The 17,072-nt window shown below is 42.1% G+C and overlaps 1 protein-coding gene and 1 long non-coding RNA gene across 2 annotated transcripts in view; both read left to right on the top strand.

Annotated features, from left to right (window-relative positions):
• LOC141765002 (uncharacterized) overlaps window positions 1–17,072 on the top strand; it is a 228,867-nt gene that overhangs the window by 31,010 nt on the left and 180,785 nt on the right. The gene's annotated exons all lie outside the window — the stretch shown is intronic.
• adra2a (adrenoceptor alpha 2A) lies at window positions 1,673–4,086 on the top strand. The gene is made up of 2 exons (XM_074630731.1): window positions 1,673–1,968; window positions 2,091–4,086. Exon 2 carries the CDS (start codon window positions 2,276–2,278, stop codon window positions 3,551–3,553), a length of 1,278 nt encoding a protein of 425 aa, XP_074486832.1. The 5' UTR covers window positions 1,673–1,968; window positions 2,091–2,275; the 3' UTR covers window positions 3,554–4,086.

The following is a 17,072-nucleotide window of genomic DNA, read 5'->3' as shown; positions in this document are numbered from 1 at the left end:
ATAACAAAGTGAAACACCTTGCCCAGATATAATATGATGATCAACCACATAGTTATTCTGTTTCAATTAGAAACATAGATTACTTCCTCGATATGCTTAAATACACCACAACTTTATCCTCTATGAAATCTAAAATAAAAATCCTGCAGTTCTCCTGTCTTTTAATGATTCATTTCTCTAATGCACTTTTATTTATTAGAATTTGGGGACACATATTACTGCACTGTAACTGTGTTTTACCTGTGTAATTTTATTTTAATTTTTATCAATATTTTATTTTATTTTTGCTTGTTTTGTTTTTTTATTATGTTTTACCTTATATAAAGCACTTTGAAAGGCCTCTGTGTTTGAAAGGTGCTATATAAATACATTTCTAATTAGCTATCATTATATTATTTAGTCTTTATTATGGCAGAAGTATGTCGGCTACAGGGACACAATAACAGAAACACTCAGAAATATATGACCACTTTAGTGTCACGAGAGGTAGTAGTTATTACAGAGCAATTTATTTTTTCATTAAACTTTTTTTAATCATCATTATGATGTCAGTATTGTACATATTATATATGTATATGTTAAGTTAATATAAAAAGCAATTTAATTTCATATTGTTTTGGAGCGCAATGTAATTATCAAATAATGTTTATAATAAAGTAATTTTCGATAAATTGAGGTAAATATTGTGGTAATTTGGCAGTAATTCAAAAGAAATTTCAAATCAGTTCCTTGCTAATTATCACCTAATTACCATGAAGTGTTACAACTATTATTTTTTATTTTTAGCCTATATAATGATTAAATAATGTTTATAATAGATATAAAATAAGAATAAGAATAAGAATAAGGATAAGAATAAGAATAATAAAAGTCCAGAGTCAAGTCAAGACAGCCAAAGTAAGTAATTTTTGATAAATGTTGAGGTAAATATTGGGGTAATTTGGCAGTAATTCCAAAGGAATTTAAAATAGGTTACTTGCTAATTATTATCTATTTATCAGCAGACATGGAAATAAAGTAATAAATGATAAAAATGTTTATAATATATATAAAATAATAATAATAATATTTTTAATAAAAGTCCAGAGTCAAGTCAAGACAGCCAAAGTAAGTAATTTTTGATAAATGTTGAGGTAAATATTGGGGTAATTTGGCAGTCATTCCAAAGGAATTTAAAACAAGTTACTTGCTAATTATTATCTATTTATTAGCAGACATGGAAATAATGTAATAATAAAAAATATATCAATTACATTTGTATTCTTTTCCTAGAAATGTGTTAAATATTGTATCTGCTATTTATTACTGTTTATTGGGAAATAGCAGTATAAAATGATTAAATAATGTTTATAATAGATATAAAATAATAATAATAAAAGTCTAGAGTCAAACAAAGTCATTTTTTTAATACATTTTGAGGTAAATATTGGGGTAATTTGGAAGTAATTCCAAAGAAATTTCAAATCAGTTACTTGCTAATTATCACCTAATTACCATGAAGTATTACCACTATTATTTTTTTATTTTTAGCCTATACAATTTCTCATTGTGTTTTTCCTTCTCTACGTCATGAGTGTTCCTGGTGTCACATGTTGTCGGACCCACATGTCCGTCCATGTTGACACTTTTTGCAGCGTGCGGGCTATAAAGAGAGGGAGTGTCTCTGTGGTTCACACTGAGCTGAGCTGAGGAGAGGAGAGAGACTCCACACAGCAGACAGACAGACAGACAACAGGATAACATGATTAGCGCTCTATTAGGACCGCGGCGGAGCACCACTAGATGCAGCACAGGGACCATTGTGTGTGTGGAGAGAGAGAGAGAGGAGACACGGAGGGAAGACTTCACGCTTCATCCAACACATGGATCCTCTTCGCTCCCTATTGATCTGCGTAAAGAAGTTACCCACTGACAGCCTTTTTAATGCCCGTGCGTCTGGAGAGGTTGTGTCACCGCTTTCTGCCTCAGGTAAGACTATTACGCACGTTTTTATTTCTCAGGGAAATAATGTTTGAGCTAATTATATTATTAGAATAATCATATAAAGTGTCATAAATGATTGAAAAGTGATTTTCTCGTCTTGTTTTCAGATGAACTAAATAATAAGAGCTTCTCCTTGAGGAGTACATGATGAAAGAGAAAAATCCAGGAAAGCCTCAGAGGAGTGATTCTTCCTCTCTCAGCCCCGCTGCGAGCTACTAGCTCCGTCCTTTCCTGGTGATGATATTTGGTAAACTCAGGTGAACTCGCACAGGAAGTGGGCCAATCTGCTCCGATGGGGTTCGACAACGAGACCAACCAGACGACCAACCTTCCGGACGTCGCCCCGTACAGCCTCCGGATCTCCCTGCCGCTCACCGTGCTGGTGGCGATCATGATCCTGCTGACGGTGTTCGGCAACGTGCTGGTGGTCATCGCCGTGTTTACAAGCCGGGCCCTGAGGGCTCCGCAGAATTTATTCTTGGTGTCGCTGGCATCGGCGGACATTTTGGTGGCTACCCTCGTGATGCCTTTCTCCTTGGCCAACGAGCTCATGGGATACTGGTACTTTGGCGAGGTGTGGTGTGAGATATATCTGGCACTCGATGTCCTTTTCTGCACCGCCTCCATCGCCCACCTCTGTGCTATCAGTTTAGACCGCTACTGGTCCATCACGCAGGCCATCGAGTACAACCTGAAGAGGACGCCGCGACGCATCAAGTGCATCATCTTCATCGTGTGGGTGATTGCGGCGGTGATCTCCTTCCCTCCTCTAATCACCATGGAGAAAGAAAACAGCGTGGAGGAACCCGTGTGTAAGATCAACAACGATAAGTGGTACGTCATCTCCTCCTGCATCGGCTCCTTCTTCCTCCCCTGTGTCATCATGGTCCTGGTCTACGTGCGGATCTACCAAATCGCCAAAAAGAGGACGCGGGCACCACCGGGAGACAGGAAGCGGAAGGACATGCCGAAGACGGCAACGGTCGCCGCGGCCAACCAGAAGGAGAACGGCGTGGGCGCCGGTGACGCAGAGGACCGCCTGTGCCACGAGAAGCTGAACGGCGAGCGGGACATCGAGCTGAAGGAGGGAGTGGGAGGAGAAGGGGGAGCAGATGAGGAGAAGGGCGAGGTCAACGGGGTGGACCTTGATGAGTCGTCCTCCTCCGACCACAAAGTGAACAATCCCTGCTCGATCAAAAAGAAGATGTCCAAGGGGAAAACCAAACTGTGCCAAATCAAACCGGGGGACGAAGATGGCGTCCAAAAGAGGGAGCCGAGCACCAAGGGCAGCCGCTGGAAGGGCCGACAGAACCGGGAGAAACGCTTCACCTTCGTCCTGGCGGTGGTCATTGGAGTGTTTGTCATCTGCTGGTTTCCCTTTTTCTTTACGTACATGCTGATGACGCTGTGCGAGTCTTGCCCGGTGCCCGACACCTTGTTCAAGTTCTTCTTCTGGTTCGGCTATTGCAACAGCGCGCTGAACCCCATCATTTACACCATCTTCAACAATGACTTCAGGAGGTCGTTCAAAAAGATACTGTGCAAGAGGGACGCTAGGCGATATGTATGATGGACCCAGATCTTTATGTACATACTTTGTTTTTTTACTATATTGTACATAAAATATGAAATGTATCGAGCATTGTGCATGGGTCACTGGCTTTGTACGCTGTAGGTGTAACTGCTTGGAAAGGCTTTCCCAGGGTGAGCTTTACGTGCAGCATCATTTTTCAACACCTCCACCCACCCACAGCTTCAACACCGATCACACAGAGAGGCAGAACACCACAGTGAAACCATGTTTTTATTGTAAATGTTTATTTTTATTTTTATAAATGAATCCACCGTAGTGAAGTCATGATAACGTGTTGTACTTTACGACAGTTTGTTGTGTTCAAAATGACCCGTCTGAATATTTGTCCCTATTTCCGTTGTTATGGATACATTATTGTACCATTTTGTACATGATATGATGATAATGATGATAATGATGATGACGATGGTGATGATGGTGATGATGATGATGATGATGATGATGATGATGATGATGACAAAGTGTGGGGAAAATGCTGGCTCTTTAAAGAATAAAACCCATTTCCTGAACTGGTCTCAAGGCTTCACAGCAAGATAAAGCACTTGGTCGGTGACGTTATCTCATTTTGTATGTTACACTGCGATGACAAACACACACTCACACTCTCTCTCACACACACTATAAAGGCTAGGAAACGAGGAAAGGCAGCAGTAGAGTCAGTTATAGAAAACATTTCAAACTGAATTTACGCTCAGAACGTGATCGGTGTTCACAAAATAGAAAGCTGTTTTACGTGAATGTGTGAAAACGTTTATTTGGGACCAGGAGTGCAAACCCACAAGTCCTCTCGTGCAGTGAATTGCAGACCAGAGCTGGCCCTCCACGTCTCTTCTGACAGAAAAGTGCAATTTCCCCGGTCTGTTGAATCTGACCTTTGCAAGAGATTAACAAGGAGCTCAGCTCTTACAGTAATGAGCCCGAATGGAATATGTGCAAATGTTCTTTGGTCCTCGGATTAATTAATCGTGGAGGTCTTTATTCTGAGATGTTAGATTACCAATATATATATATGTATATATATATATATTTTATCATTTCTATCTTCCAGGTTTGTTTGCTTAGGCTTTCAGAGACAGTTTGTGAATCAATTGTGGATGATGAATACAGTCGTAATGCGAGGCACGGGAAGTGGTGAAGTAACGGTTCATTTGCTGCTTTGTGTTACCACGTTATGCGTCATTAAGTGAAGACATGGAGCCTGTCAAACCAGTTTCTCTCTCTCTCTCTTTCTCTCACTCTCGCTCTGCTCAAGTCTAGGAGAATGGGCGAATAAAACAAAAGAGTGCCTATCATCTGTGCAGTGAATACAGAGGATATAGCTCTTCCCAGCGGAGGGAGCATAAGTAAATGCATTCCTTTTGACAGTCAGGGCGGCAGGTGAACGCCACTATCCTCAGAAAGCTAAACGCTTCTTCTGGGAGTCTCTCTGACAGTGTATCCAACACCTCGTCCAATAACAGAGCCTGGCGTGTGTGCTTGTATTTAGCCTGGTGGAGTGTTTGTTTCCCAGCACGTTTACAAAACGTGTAAGTGTGTTTGAGTCTGTGAGAAAGAGGGAGTGTGTGATGTGTGTTTGCAGTGCATGTAAACACATGGGGTGAGCTCCCACCGGACAGACGGGCCTGCAGTCGTGCTGATGCTCCATGTTCAGTCAGTGTTGTGGGAAAAAAAATCCTAGATTACTTATTCCAAGGAAAAGTGATCCCCGTTCAAATAACAGCAAATTTATTTAAGAGTTTAGATCTTTAAAGCAGCAGCGGGTAGAAACTGAGCAAATACGATTAAAAAAGTAATTTTTATTTAAACAGTCACTATATCTTGACAGTAGTGCATGAGACAGATAATCTGAAAGAAAAAAATCATGTCCTCCGGTGTCCTCCAGTGCTCCTAACGGCATCTGCAAGATTTCACAGACCGGAGGAAAACAACCAATCAGAGCTGATCTGGAGTTTGCCGTCCAGCTGCCGTCTATGAGAGCCACGAGTCAATCACTCACGAACTCCGATCAGACGGTCAAACTAGACAGCGCTGATCAAATATGAATCAATATTCTGTTACTGTAATGTCTATTTCTCTCCTCAAATGTCTTAAGAATCATCTTGTAGTGTACTGTTTAGCTGTAAAATGAGAAAGTTTGTAAACCGGCAGCCATGTTGAGATCAAATTGAGGAAATACCAAGCACCGGCCACCAGCCGGAGCACAGCCAATAGGAACGCTCTCTCTCTCTGAAATGACCTGTGATTGGTCAAAGTCTCCCGTCACGGGCTAGATATTTTAAAGCCTGAAAACAGATCCATGAGGAGGTGCAGAAGTCTAGCTTTCTCTCAGAACACTTGAACTACAATATGCTGAAAGGTTATTATAGGATCTGTCGTCTACTCCTCTTCTACAGCCAGTGTTTCCTTGTTGAGCTGTGGCAACCTGGCAATTCTGGCAAATGCCAGCTATGTGGGAAAAAAAAATTGACCTGCCGGCCGCAGCCCACTTGTTGTTAGAACAGCCCATCTGATTAGGGGTTACACGGTATAGGCTACCTATACGGCAGGTGCAGTGGTATCGACCGTCGTCACCTCCCCCCACCCCGTTGAGTGGATACATCCATCCATTATCTGTAACCGCTTATCCTATTCAGGGTTGCAGGGGGGCTGGAGCCGATCCATTGGGTTGACATTGGGCGAAGGTGGGGTACTCACATTCACACCTACGGGCAATTTAGAGTCAACAATGAACCTAACCTGCATGTCTTTGGACTGTGGGACGCAGCCGGAGAACCTTGAGAAAACCCACGCTAACACGGGGAGAATATGCAAACTCCACACAAGCCAGTTTCGAGCCTGCGACCCTCTTGCTGTGAGGTGACAGTGCTAACCACTGCACCACCGTACAGCCTCCTTCAAGTGGATCCATCCATGTAATGTCAGAGATCAAGCGGTAAATAATCAAATTAATTCAAGACAGAAAGTGAAAATACAAATGAAATGGACAATAAAAGACGAAAAGGTGAAGCAGAAAAGGTCAGAGAAAATCCTGCAAGTTGCAGCGGTGATAACATTAACAGTCCGCCGGCAGCAAATGAAGAGGACAGAGACCAGAAGCAGAGTGATTCCAGCGGAGAACAAGAGGGGTGAGAGGAGGCCGCCTCCAAGGACCTCCCAGCAGGTGATACATGTAGTGACTGTTAACGGGGCTAGCCAGTTAGCAGCAGCGCTGCCAATGCTCCACCACTCAGGTGGCTTCAACTTATCTCTTATTTGTGGTTGAGAGAGGTGTATTTTGTTAATGTGCTGTTGGTTTCAATTGACCTGTGCCGTAAATCCTCTGTTGTTGAGATATAGGTGAATGTTTTAGCTAAAGCTAAAGTTGGCAACTATTTTTTTGGCATCATTGGGCAAAAATTCCATAATAACCTTTCAGCATATTGTAAATCAAGTGTTCTGAGAGAAAACTAGACTTCTTCTCCTCCTCATGGCTCTATTTTCAGGCTTTAAAATATCTAGACTTTGACCAATCACAGGTCATTCCAGAGAGAGAGCGTTCTTATTGGCTGTGCTCTGGCGGTGCTTGGTTTTCCCTCAACTGATCTCAACGTGGCTGCCAGGTCACAAACTTTCTCATTTTACAGCTAAACAGTACACTACAAGATGATTCTGAAGACATCTGAGGAGAGAAAAAGGCATTACAGTAACAGAATATTGATTCATATTTTATCAGCGCTGCCTAGTTTGACCGTTTGATCGGAGTTCACGAGTGATTGACAGCTGCTCAGAGACGGCAGACTCCAGATCAGCTCTGAATGTTTGTTTTCCTCCGGTCTGTGAAAACTTGCAGATGCCGTTAGGAGCACTTGATTTGTCTAACTCAGACTGTTGAAGGCTCATTTTGAATGACTTCTGAATGCACAGATGGAGGACTGTATTTTGTCCTCCATCACTTACATTGGAATCGTGCTAAGAAGTGATCTCATCCAGGCCGGTATGCACCGGAGGAGCAATTACACCGGCTAGTAACTCTCTCCATGTGCTGTACATATTGGCATGTGAGCATTGCTTTTGAAAAAGAAATGTGAGCATGGGGGGGAGGGGGTTTGTCAGTGGACTGTTGTGGTGATAAATATGTGTTTGTCTTGTCTTGCCCTCCTTTTCCTCTCTGTTTGCCTCTCTGCACCTCACACATCAACAAACAGCAGTGATATCATTAGGCAGATGTGCTTGCTGACAGCCTGAAGAAGCCAGCTGTTGAAGTCAGCAGACACACACGCACACACACACACACACACACACACACACACACACACACACACACACACACACACACACACACACACACACACACACACACACACTTAGCCTCTGGGAATCGGGGCATGGATCATCAGGTTAGAGTGCATTTCCGTCTCCAAAAGGCTACCACGATGGCTGAGTGCAGCTACCATTCAAAGAGACAGGGACGAAATGTCAGCAGCCGCAAAAAACATACAGGACAAACAATAATTTATAGTTGGGGGATGTGGGCGTTGTGGGGGGATGAAGTTGCACTTGCAGTTGCAAAACCGCCTACTACATACTACAAAGGAACGCAGTATGCAGTATACAGTACATACTGCATTCCTCAGTAGTATGCAGTATGAAACGGTTAAAGCGATGTATTCTGCAGTATGCTAGACCAGGATTTAGCCTTTAAACCAGCTCTTACAGCACAGGACAAAAAAACGAACTCGTACCACTACTGTAATATTATCGAACAATACAACTTGACTGATGTTTGTTTACTTTATAAAATACTGCAAGTTTAGCTCCACAACCCCTTAAACTATTTATTCTAACAGCTCATGGTGAAATAAGATGGGAGACGGTTAATATTAAACATTACTCAACAAAAAATTTACTCAAACTGCTTTTTCAGTTACAGCAACAAAACAGTGGACTGATCTCCCTTCAGATATTACAGTAATATTAAAAAGGGTCATGTTATCTCAGCAGGTATCTCTCTGTCCCGTCAGAGGCGGCTCTCTCCCTCGCCTCTTCCCTCGCCACTCTGCTGCTCTGTAGCCGCTCTGTGAGCGTCACTGGCCAACTGGCGAGGGAGCTATACCCGTGGGCGATTGTGGAGCTTTTCAACTCCAAAAAAGCAGACAACCACAGGTTCCCTATTAACTTAAAATGGATATTTATGTTGTGATATTTAAACAAACTATCTGTCAACAGGGAAATAAAAGCCCCTCATCGATGAGACCGGTCTCGAGAGAGCTCCAGCCAGCTCATAGCGGTGTCTGCAGGCGCTAGCTGGCTGTGACGACAGTTTGTGGAGCTTCTAAACTCCGAAAACATTGGAGCAAATGTTCAATACAACCGTCTAATATTGTAAAACTGTCGATATTCAAAATCTACATGGTTGATTTCTTGCCTCAAAAAACTTCAGAAGTGAATTTAGTGATGAAATAGCTAAAAAAATGTTAAAAACAAGCCGTTTTTGGCTGCTGTTGTTGTTGTAACGTAGCCTGTAGCGGTCCAGCACTTTGCATTGTGGGATACAGTAGGCGAGGTAGACTGGTCCGATGCATACTGGATTGTTTCCTAATCAGTACAACATCCAGGTATTTTTGTCATACTGTAGATTTAGCTTTTATTCGTATACTGCATACTACATATTACATTTTGGCCAGATCAGTACGTACTACTAGTATAGTATGAGGTTTCTAATACAGCCTGTGTGTGTGAGTGTGTGTGTGTGTGGGAGGATGGGTGTGACTGCTTTGTACACGTGTACTGTAGGTGGTCGGGGTGAAGAGGTCACGATGACGATGAGTGTTGACTGAGGCACCCACATACTACAACCTGTACATCTTTTTTTATTATTTTATTTTATTATTTTTTTACTGTGACATCCGCCTATTCGAGGTGGCTGCATGATTGTTCTGAGTATTGCTGATGACTCACTCTTGTTTTCCCCTACTTTTATTTGCTTGTCTTCAATGTGGCTGTTTCACAGGAGGTCTGTATTTGTCATATAAAATGATACTTTACACCATCCAGGAACATATTATTCAAGTGGGATCATATTTTCTAACAGTGGGCTGTCAGCTCTTTACTCTTAAAGCGTTTCAGAGGTGTCATTTAAAACGGAGTCTCATTAACGACGGGCTGATTAGCTGTCAGGCCTCTGGGTCTGATTGGAAACACAAAACAACGGCGGGCAGTGGATATTTCCCTGGGAAATAATTTGTGCCGGACAAATCTATTTTCCAGTAGCTCATTATGATCGAGAGCAATCAGCTCCCATCGTTCCCAGAGACCGCTCGGCATTATGCGACGTGATTATTAGGCCCGCAAGGTAATTCTGCAGCTGGTTGAAGAAAAGGAGACAGCGCAGGACTGGCCTGCATAAAGAACAGTAGGAGCAGCAGGGACTCAAATCTTCTACCTGAAATATGTCTTTGAAGTGTGGAACTTCAGACACATAATCCTTCCTTTAAATCTCTTCTTAAAACTCACTCTTATATTGTGGCTTTTTCTTAGCTGATGGTGCTTTGTTGTAACTATTTATAGGATTTTATCTTGTTTAGATCTTCTGGATGTTAATTACTTTTATCATGCTTTTTTTGTAAAGCACTTTGTAACCTTTGTTTTGAAAGGTGCTATATAAAAAAAGTTATTATTATTATTAATAACAGTGGCATTTTTGTGATCAATTAATTATTGAATTTATCTTTAAATTATTTTGGTCTTCAAATGATCACAACAAAATTATAAATATATACAAGTATAAGCTAGACAATACATTTAAATGTAGTTATGCATATGCATACATGTAAACATCCATGCATTTGTATACAGTAGAGCACATATACACACACACGTACATCTACTAGGGCTGTCAAAGTTAACGCGATAATAACGAGTTAACGCAAATTCGTTTGCAAATTTTGGAGCTAGAGTGAAGATACTTCATACAAAACTAGAAAACCTAAAGAATCCATACATATTATACTAGCTTGTCACGAAGGAAGCTAAATAACACTCCAAATGTTCGCTAAAATTTGGCAATTTTCAAAGGGGTCCCTTGACCTCTGACCTCAAGATATGTCAATGTAAATGGGTTCTATGGGTACCCACGAGTCTCCCCTTTACAGACATGCCCACTTTATGATAATCACATGCAGTTTGGGGCAAGTCATAGTCAAGTCAGCACACTGACACACTGACAGCTGTTGTTGCCTGTTGGGCTGCAGTTTGCCATGTTATATGATTTGATCATATTTGTTATGCTAAATGCAGTACCTGAGAGGGTTTCTGGACAATATCTGTCACTATTTGAATGCATTCTGTCTGTCTCAGTAGAACTTCACCCTGACGGACACACAACACACACAGTTGTCACATCAATCACGAGTCAACCTGCCGACACATCCGAGTGGTGTTTTGGCACAATGCTGGTTAAAAGAGTATTACGGGCGAGCGTTTAACAGAGGTGGAAGATTAAAAAAACAACCGACACATCTCCAGCTCCCGGCACACTGTACGGCTCTGTAATTATCGCGGATAAAAGCGACTGAGAGTTGAGCTCGCCATTATTCAGGCTCTTTGTGCTGAAACTCGGCTCGTCTCTCCACGAGTGACGGACAGCAGAGAAGAATATCTGTGCGGTGACACAGGAACAACAAAGTCAGAGTGAGGCAGAGAGGGCAGCTGAAGTGGGCTGCTGTAGTGTCTGTAATGACTGTCTAGTGTGTACTGATGGACAGGCCGGTGGGCGTTTGAAGGAGATTATACCTGAGCACTCCGCTGTTTCATCGCCGCAGCCCTTAATGATGGTGACTTAGCTGGTTGGTGAATAGCAGCTTGTTTGTGTTTCTCATGAATTCATGTTTATCTTTGAATATTTCATCCTGCAGCTCTGCCGTTTGTTTCTCCCGTTTCAGTTTGTGTAGATTAGATCAGAAAACTTTATTAATCCCAAATGGAGAAGCTCATTCGCCACCAAATCAACAATACAGACAACAAACAGTATAGACATTACATTCACAGTAAAGGGCCTCTGTACTACGTTTTCAGTCCTACGACGGTGGTGCACTTCTTACCGGGGTAGTTTACCATGATTACTTTTTTTTTGGGGCATTTTCAAGCCTTTATTTATAGGACAGTGGATAGTGTAGAAAGGGGGAGAGAGAGAGAGATTGGGTGAACCGCGGAAATGGCCGCAGTTTCGAACCTGTGCCGCCCATATAACAAGGACTCAGCCTTGTTATATGGGCGCCCGCTCTACCAACTGAGCCATCGGGGCGCCAAATCGCCATGGTAACTGATGCTGAACACCTAGATAAGAGATCAAATCGTTTAAAAGCACCGCCTACTGACCAATCACAGCTCGGTGTGTGGATCGTATGATAATATTACACAAATACGAAGAAGTTAGAGTCATAATCCAGACTGAGATCAACACAGTTTAAACTGACAAATGCAGGAAGGACAGCTGGCTGTATGCTGGGGGTGTTTACCACTTTGAATTATGTTTCTATATATATATATTTTTTTACTTGCTCTCAAGTCTGTTTCACATCGCCAAGTTCATCTTTTACCATGAAATGGTAAATAGACCTTTAAAGCCCCCCTACAGCCGGCTTTACTTCCTGTTTTTTGGTTAACGTTCTTTCTCAAACAGAGAACGGGGGTGTGATTAATAGTCAGACGTAATTCAATACCATGGGAACCAGATTGCATCGTTTTTCAACCCAGTTTAGATGAATTTACTGTTTATCAGACCACAAATGAGACAAGAATTAGCGCAACACACCGACTCTCTGTCTCACTCGCTCTCTTCTTCATCGTCTCCTCCCGGCGAGGCGGCCGTCTGGCTGCTGCTGCACCGAGGAGCCGCACCGCCGCACCGCCGCACCGCCGCACCGCCGCACCGCCGCACCGCCGCACCGGAGGACGAACAGACATGTTGCATAGGTTTGCGGTTTGAAATGCAGTTTCAGGACGTTTTGGTTTTGGCGCACCGGCCGCTCTCGCCTCAGCTCCAGCACAGACACCGTACCGGGCTGCACTGTGATTTGTTTATTTCTCTAACGGGGCTTTTCTTTTGTTTTCTTTTGGGCTGAAAGTTGTGCTCCCCGTCTTCGACCTATTAGAGGCCCGCAAACCTCCGGTATCGGCTGCTTTCTGTTAATTTATCTCTAGGAGGAGACGGTAAAGAAGAGAGCGAGAGAGAGAGAAAGTCAGTGTGTTTTTGTGTAATTCACTGCGTTGACTGCATCCGTTCTCCGCACACAAATGCACACATTTTTCAAAATGAACACTTTAAACTAAGGTAGAGGAAATTGAAAATAAAATGAAACCACTCAGTTAAACAAGCATGAGAAAAGGTTGTTGGTAAAATGGGAATATGACGTCTACTATAGTCAGACGTCATATTCCCATTTTACCAAAATAATGTTCAACTTTGAGAACAAAATTAAGTTATTTGTCAAAAACATTTTGGCAAACAGTGTGGCTTATCAACTTAGTCAGGAGATGACTCAAATAAATATGAAATATCATAGAAATGCCAAAATACACTGGACTGATGGCTTTAAAGACACTTTAGGCAACCATACATTAGTGGATCTAAAGAGCAGGCAAATACAAAACGTGAACTTCAGTTCACCTGACGTCCTGTGAGGTGTTGTCAGTAAACTGCACACAGATACAACCTGACCAGACTGGTGTTTAATACCAAACAGATGCAACATGCTTAAGGATCTCTTAGTAAGTCCAGCTCTCTCCCTGCTGTATGTGGTCTTTCACTAATTTCTTTCTTTTTGGTGATCAGAGACATGTCAGAAAACAACATCAGCATTTTATTTCAATATGTCGGACAAATCTATCGGCTTCAGGTAGACTTTTAAACTTGTTAAAGCTTTGGTTTCAAAACTGAAAAAGTAACTGAAGACTAAACCCACTTTTTTTGAGTCAGTAAATCTCATGTACAGTCGCTTTATTACGCTGTCTATCGACCCTGGCCCCATTTTATAGTGTTTATTGCAGCAGAAGTTATGTTCCTTTTTCCAGAGAGTCCAGTAAATTCTGTCCTCCATACCCCCCCTATAGTAATACGACCTCTTCTACTTGTGAGCTATTAATCACATATTTTTTGAATATGTGAAAAGGACATGTTCATGATAAAACAGGGCATTAAGTCAGTCCCTATAACATTAAATATTAATGTCAGTATAAGCCAAGTATACTTATACTATTCTGTATACTTGTCAGTATAAGCCAAGGATACATATGTATACTTGTGTTAAGTATATCTCTGATAAGTACATAACAAGTATACTGAAAGTATACTCTCTTATTCCAATATTTATTTGAAGTATACTAATGGCATACTTGAATAAACTTTGTTTTGGTAAGAGCAGTCAAATGACCACAGCAAACAGTTCAATGTCTGTTCTACTCTTATTCTATTTCTATGGGGAAACCCCATCAAAAGTTGTAGCAGTACTAGAATTACAAATTACCTCAAATTGGGTAAATAAACTATCCTATAGTGTCATCAAGTATGGTCATGCAAAAGACTATAGACCATTTCACGGTTGTAAACCTTTCAAATGTGTCCCAGTTTATTTCCTGTTTAAATGTATGTGAATGACATCAGCTGACAGGAAGTAAACAAAGATCCAAGCTGTTGCCTAGCAATGCAATACCGTTGAAACTGTCTATAGAGAACCTGTTTTCTTTGTTTTTTTTAAGTCTCTCTGTGTTTCAGGTATCAGTAAATTTGTAGTTGCCAAGTTTCTGTGGTTTGTCTACCTCCTACGTTGTTGTTCTTACTTTCATCTAACAAACAGCCGTCTCACTGTTTTCTGGTCTGCAGCTGCAGCTGAGCTGTAATCTTAATTTGAGTGACACTCCCCTGTAAAACAGGAAATTATAAGAACGTAATTACGTACATCTCGTGGAATCAATTCAACATGTCATTTAATTTTACAAGCACAATAGTAGTCACGTCAGCACCTGGTAAAAATATGAATAATTCAGAAGTATGGTATTTCATGTGCAGGTTAAACCTTTCAGAGGAACTCAAAGCGGGACTGGAAGCCAGCAAATCACAGAAAAGAAATGCATTACAGGTAATAATCAGTATCATGGGAAAATTGTCAGTTGGTGTGCACCAGTGAGCATGAATCCAAATGGTGTAGAATATGATCTAATATGTGGGTGTTATCATGACATGGATCCCATTTGTTTCATGGGAGATGGATGGATGAAAATGCTTCGTGGAAATGTAATAATGAGAGACAGGAGACCGCGTAAAAGGAAGAAAACAGACAGGAGCAGGGAGAGAGACTAGCGGGTAAACTCCCGGGATGATTTGATATTGTGAAAACAAACAGCTAATTGAGACGAGAGCCAAAGGTTCACACGCAGCAGGTGTGTGTTGTGTGTTTGAGACGGAGTGGGCGAAAGAGACAGAGGGAGAAATTTACAGAGTGAAGTGAGTACACAAGCCACTCTGGCGGCAACACAAATTCCACCTCATCTATATGCTAAAGCCTTATTTGCATGACAAGATGTTGAAACCTCTACAAGCTATGCCCTGCTAATTCCTGTATATATCGCACCCTACGCAAACTGCACTGTGACCGTCATCTTCTCATGTAGCAGTCCCCCTTTTTGTCAAAGCTGATGTGATTCTGCCTCTCCCCATCAATGACAATAATCCTATTTCCCTGAAGCAAAAGGCTCATCTTTCATATCAATGCCAGTGGTAAATTAGTCTGAGGCCCAGGCATGGAAAATGGACATGATAGCCCATATTTATGGGTGAATTGGGTTATGTGGCTGGCAAACACAAATGGAAGAAAAACCACCGGTATTCTCTCTGGAACGTTCCCAGCAAATCATCATGTGTACATTAAACAGTGGCGCGACCGGGAGAATATGGGTTTAGAAACCTGTGGGACGTTGTGCACAAATTGAAAAAGTCATTACAAAAACAGCTGCATGTCGTATAATGTGACAGAATAGAGCGCCAGCTTATTTGTGCTTTCTCACTTTGACTGCCAGCCTTCATTCATATCCTTCAAACATAAAACCAGCATGTTGTGTTTTATAAAAATTAAACACCAAAATCTCTTTTTTACCTCCCGGAGAGTGCTTATACCCACAAATTGAGTTTAATGCTCCCCTGAGAGCGTGCATTTGTAAATATTTGAGCTGAAACATAATTGCGAAAGAGAAATCAGGTGGGAGACAAATAGTCCTTTTGTTGGATCAAGGAAAAAAGCGGCGGCTACGGCTGGACTTTGCCACCGTGTCGCCATTGTTCCTTCAAATGAAGCGATAACGCAGGCTTTGTTGCAGCACATTAGACTGCATTATACTGTGTAAATAATTGGCTATTATTTGTAAAAGAGAACACAAGGCATTGTTCCAAAAACCCAGTATCCGCTCCAAGTATTGCTGGTTTGGAAAGAGAGTTACACAACAGTCTTCTGAACGCACACAAAACCATTCACACAGTCATATCTGAGAGATTTTCCCCAGGTTGTGTTCAGCAGAGACGTTATTAAACGATGCCAATGAATTCATCCCTTTCCAAAGGTCAGCCTTAAAATGGCTCTCTGAGTAAGTCTGCGGGGAGCCACATTATTTGCTCTCAGTTTCACAGGGCACTGTCGATCAATACGGCAAGGTGATTTCTATGAGTGAGTTAACTTGTGTAGGAGTTAGACTCAGACTACCACACATTTTGATCTTAGTAGTAAGACGGAAAAGATTCTGCTTTCCAGATCTGCTCCACTGCATTTCCCCTTTAACCTCTCCTCCATCTGCCTCTTCCCTTCCCATCCCCTGTGGCTATATTTTGAGAAATCTCCAAAATACCCGACATAGTACGCGCACAGATTTCATGTCAAACTTCGGCTTTAATTTATGTTGTCCTTTAATGCTTTAATTTATCGGCGGGGGAGCGAAAGGTGGGCTGAAATAGATGTGAAGAATGAGAGAAAGAAACGGCTACGCATGGGCAGCAGAGAGGTAGACGGCAGCGGGGAGAGGACCCTCGCTGTGAATACTGATGGGATAATCATTTGTGTTTCGATTGTGCATGAAAAAGCTAGTCAGCGTTGGGGAGGAGACGGGGGGAAAAAGGAAAGTGGGAGTCGAGCTTCGGGGAGGACGACATCTGGCGGGGTCTCGCACTCTGTCTTCGTCACGTTTTCCGGGTTCTTGTTTGTTTCTGGGGGAATTACTCAGGCCGTTGGGGAGTTATCTGATGGAAATAGAGACATCAATCTCCCATAACATTCAGGAGGAGTAGAAACACATCAAAGAAGGGCTCTCAGCACTCGGGCATTAGTCATGAATTACGTGATATAATGCTCAACATGCATGCCCTCTTGTTACAGATGCATGGGAAAACAGATCACAACCTTTGTTCCCGTATCATAAAATATGTCACAATCTCGCCAGGCTCTTCTTGAGAAGTCGATCAAGCCCAGCGAGCGGA

This window comes from Sebastes fasciatus, chromosome 3 (genome assembly GCF_043250625.1).
Source record: "Sebastes fasciatus isolate fSebFas1 chromosome 3, fSebFas1.pri, whole genome shotgun sequence".
In the NCBI taxonomy this organism is placed as follows: Eukaryota; Metazoa; Chordata; class Actinopteri; order Perciformes; family Sebastidae; genus Sebastes; species Sebastes fasciatus.
The sequence above is the reverse complement of the archived record's forward strand: the minus strand, read 5'-3'. Positions and strand labels throughout refer to the sequence as shown.

Excerpts from the sequence above, each read along its gene's own strand:
- adra2a (XM_074630731.1), top strand. The coding sequence starts at position 2,276 with ATGGGGTTCGACAACGAGACCAACCAGACGACCAACCTTCCGGACGTC.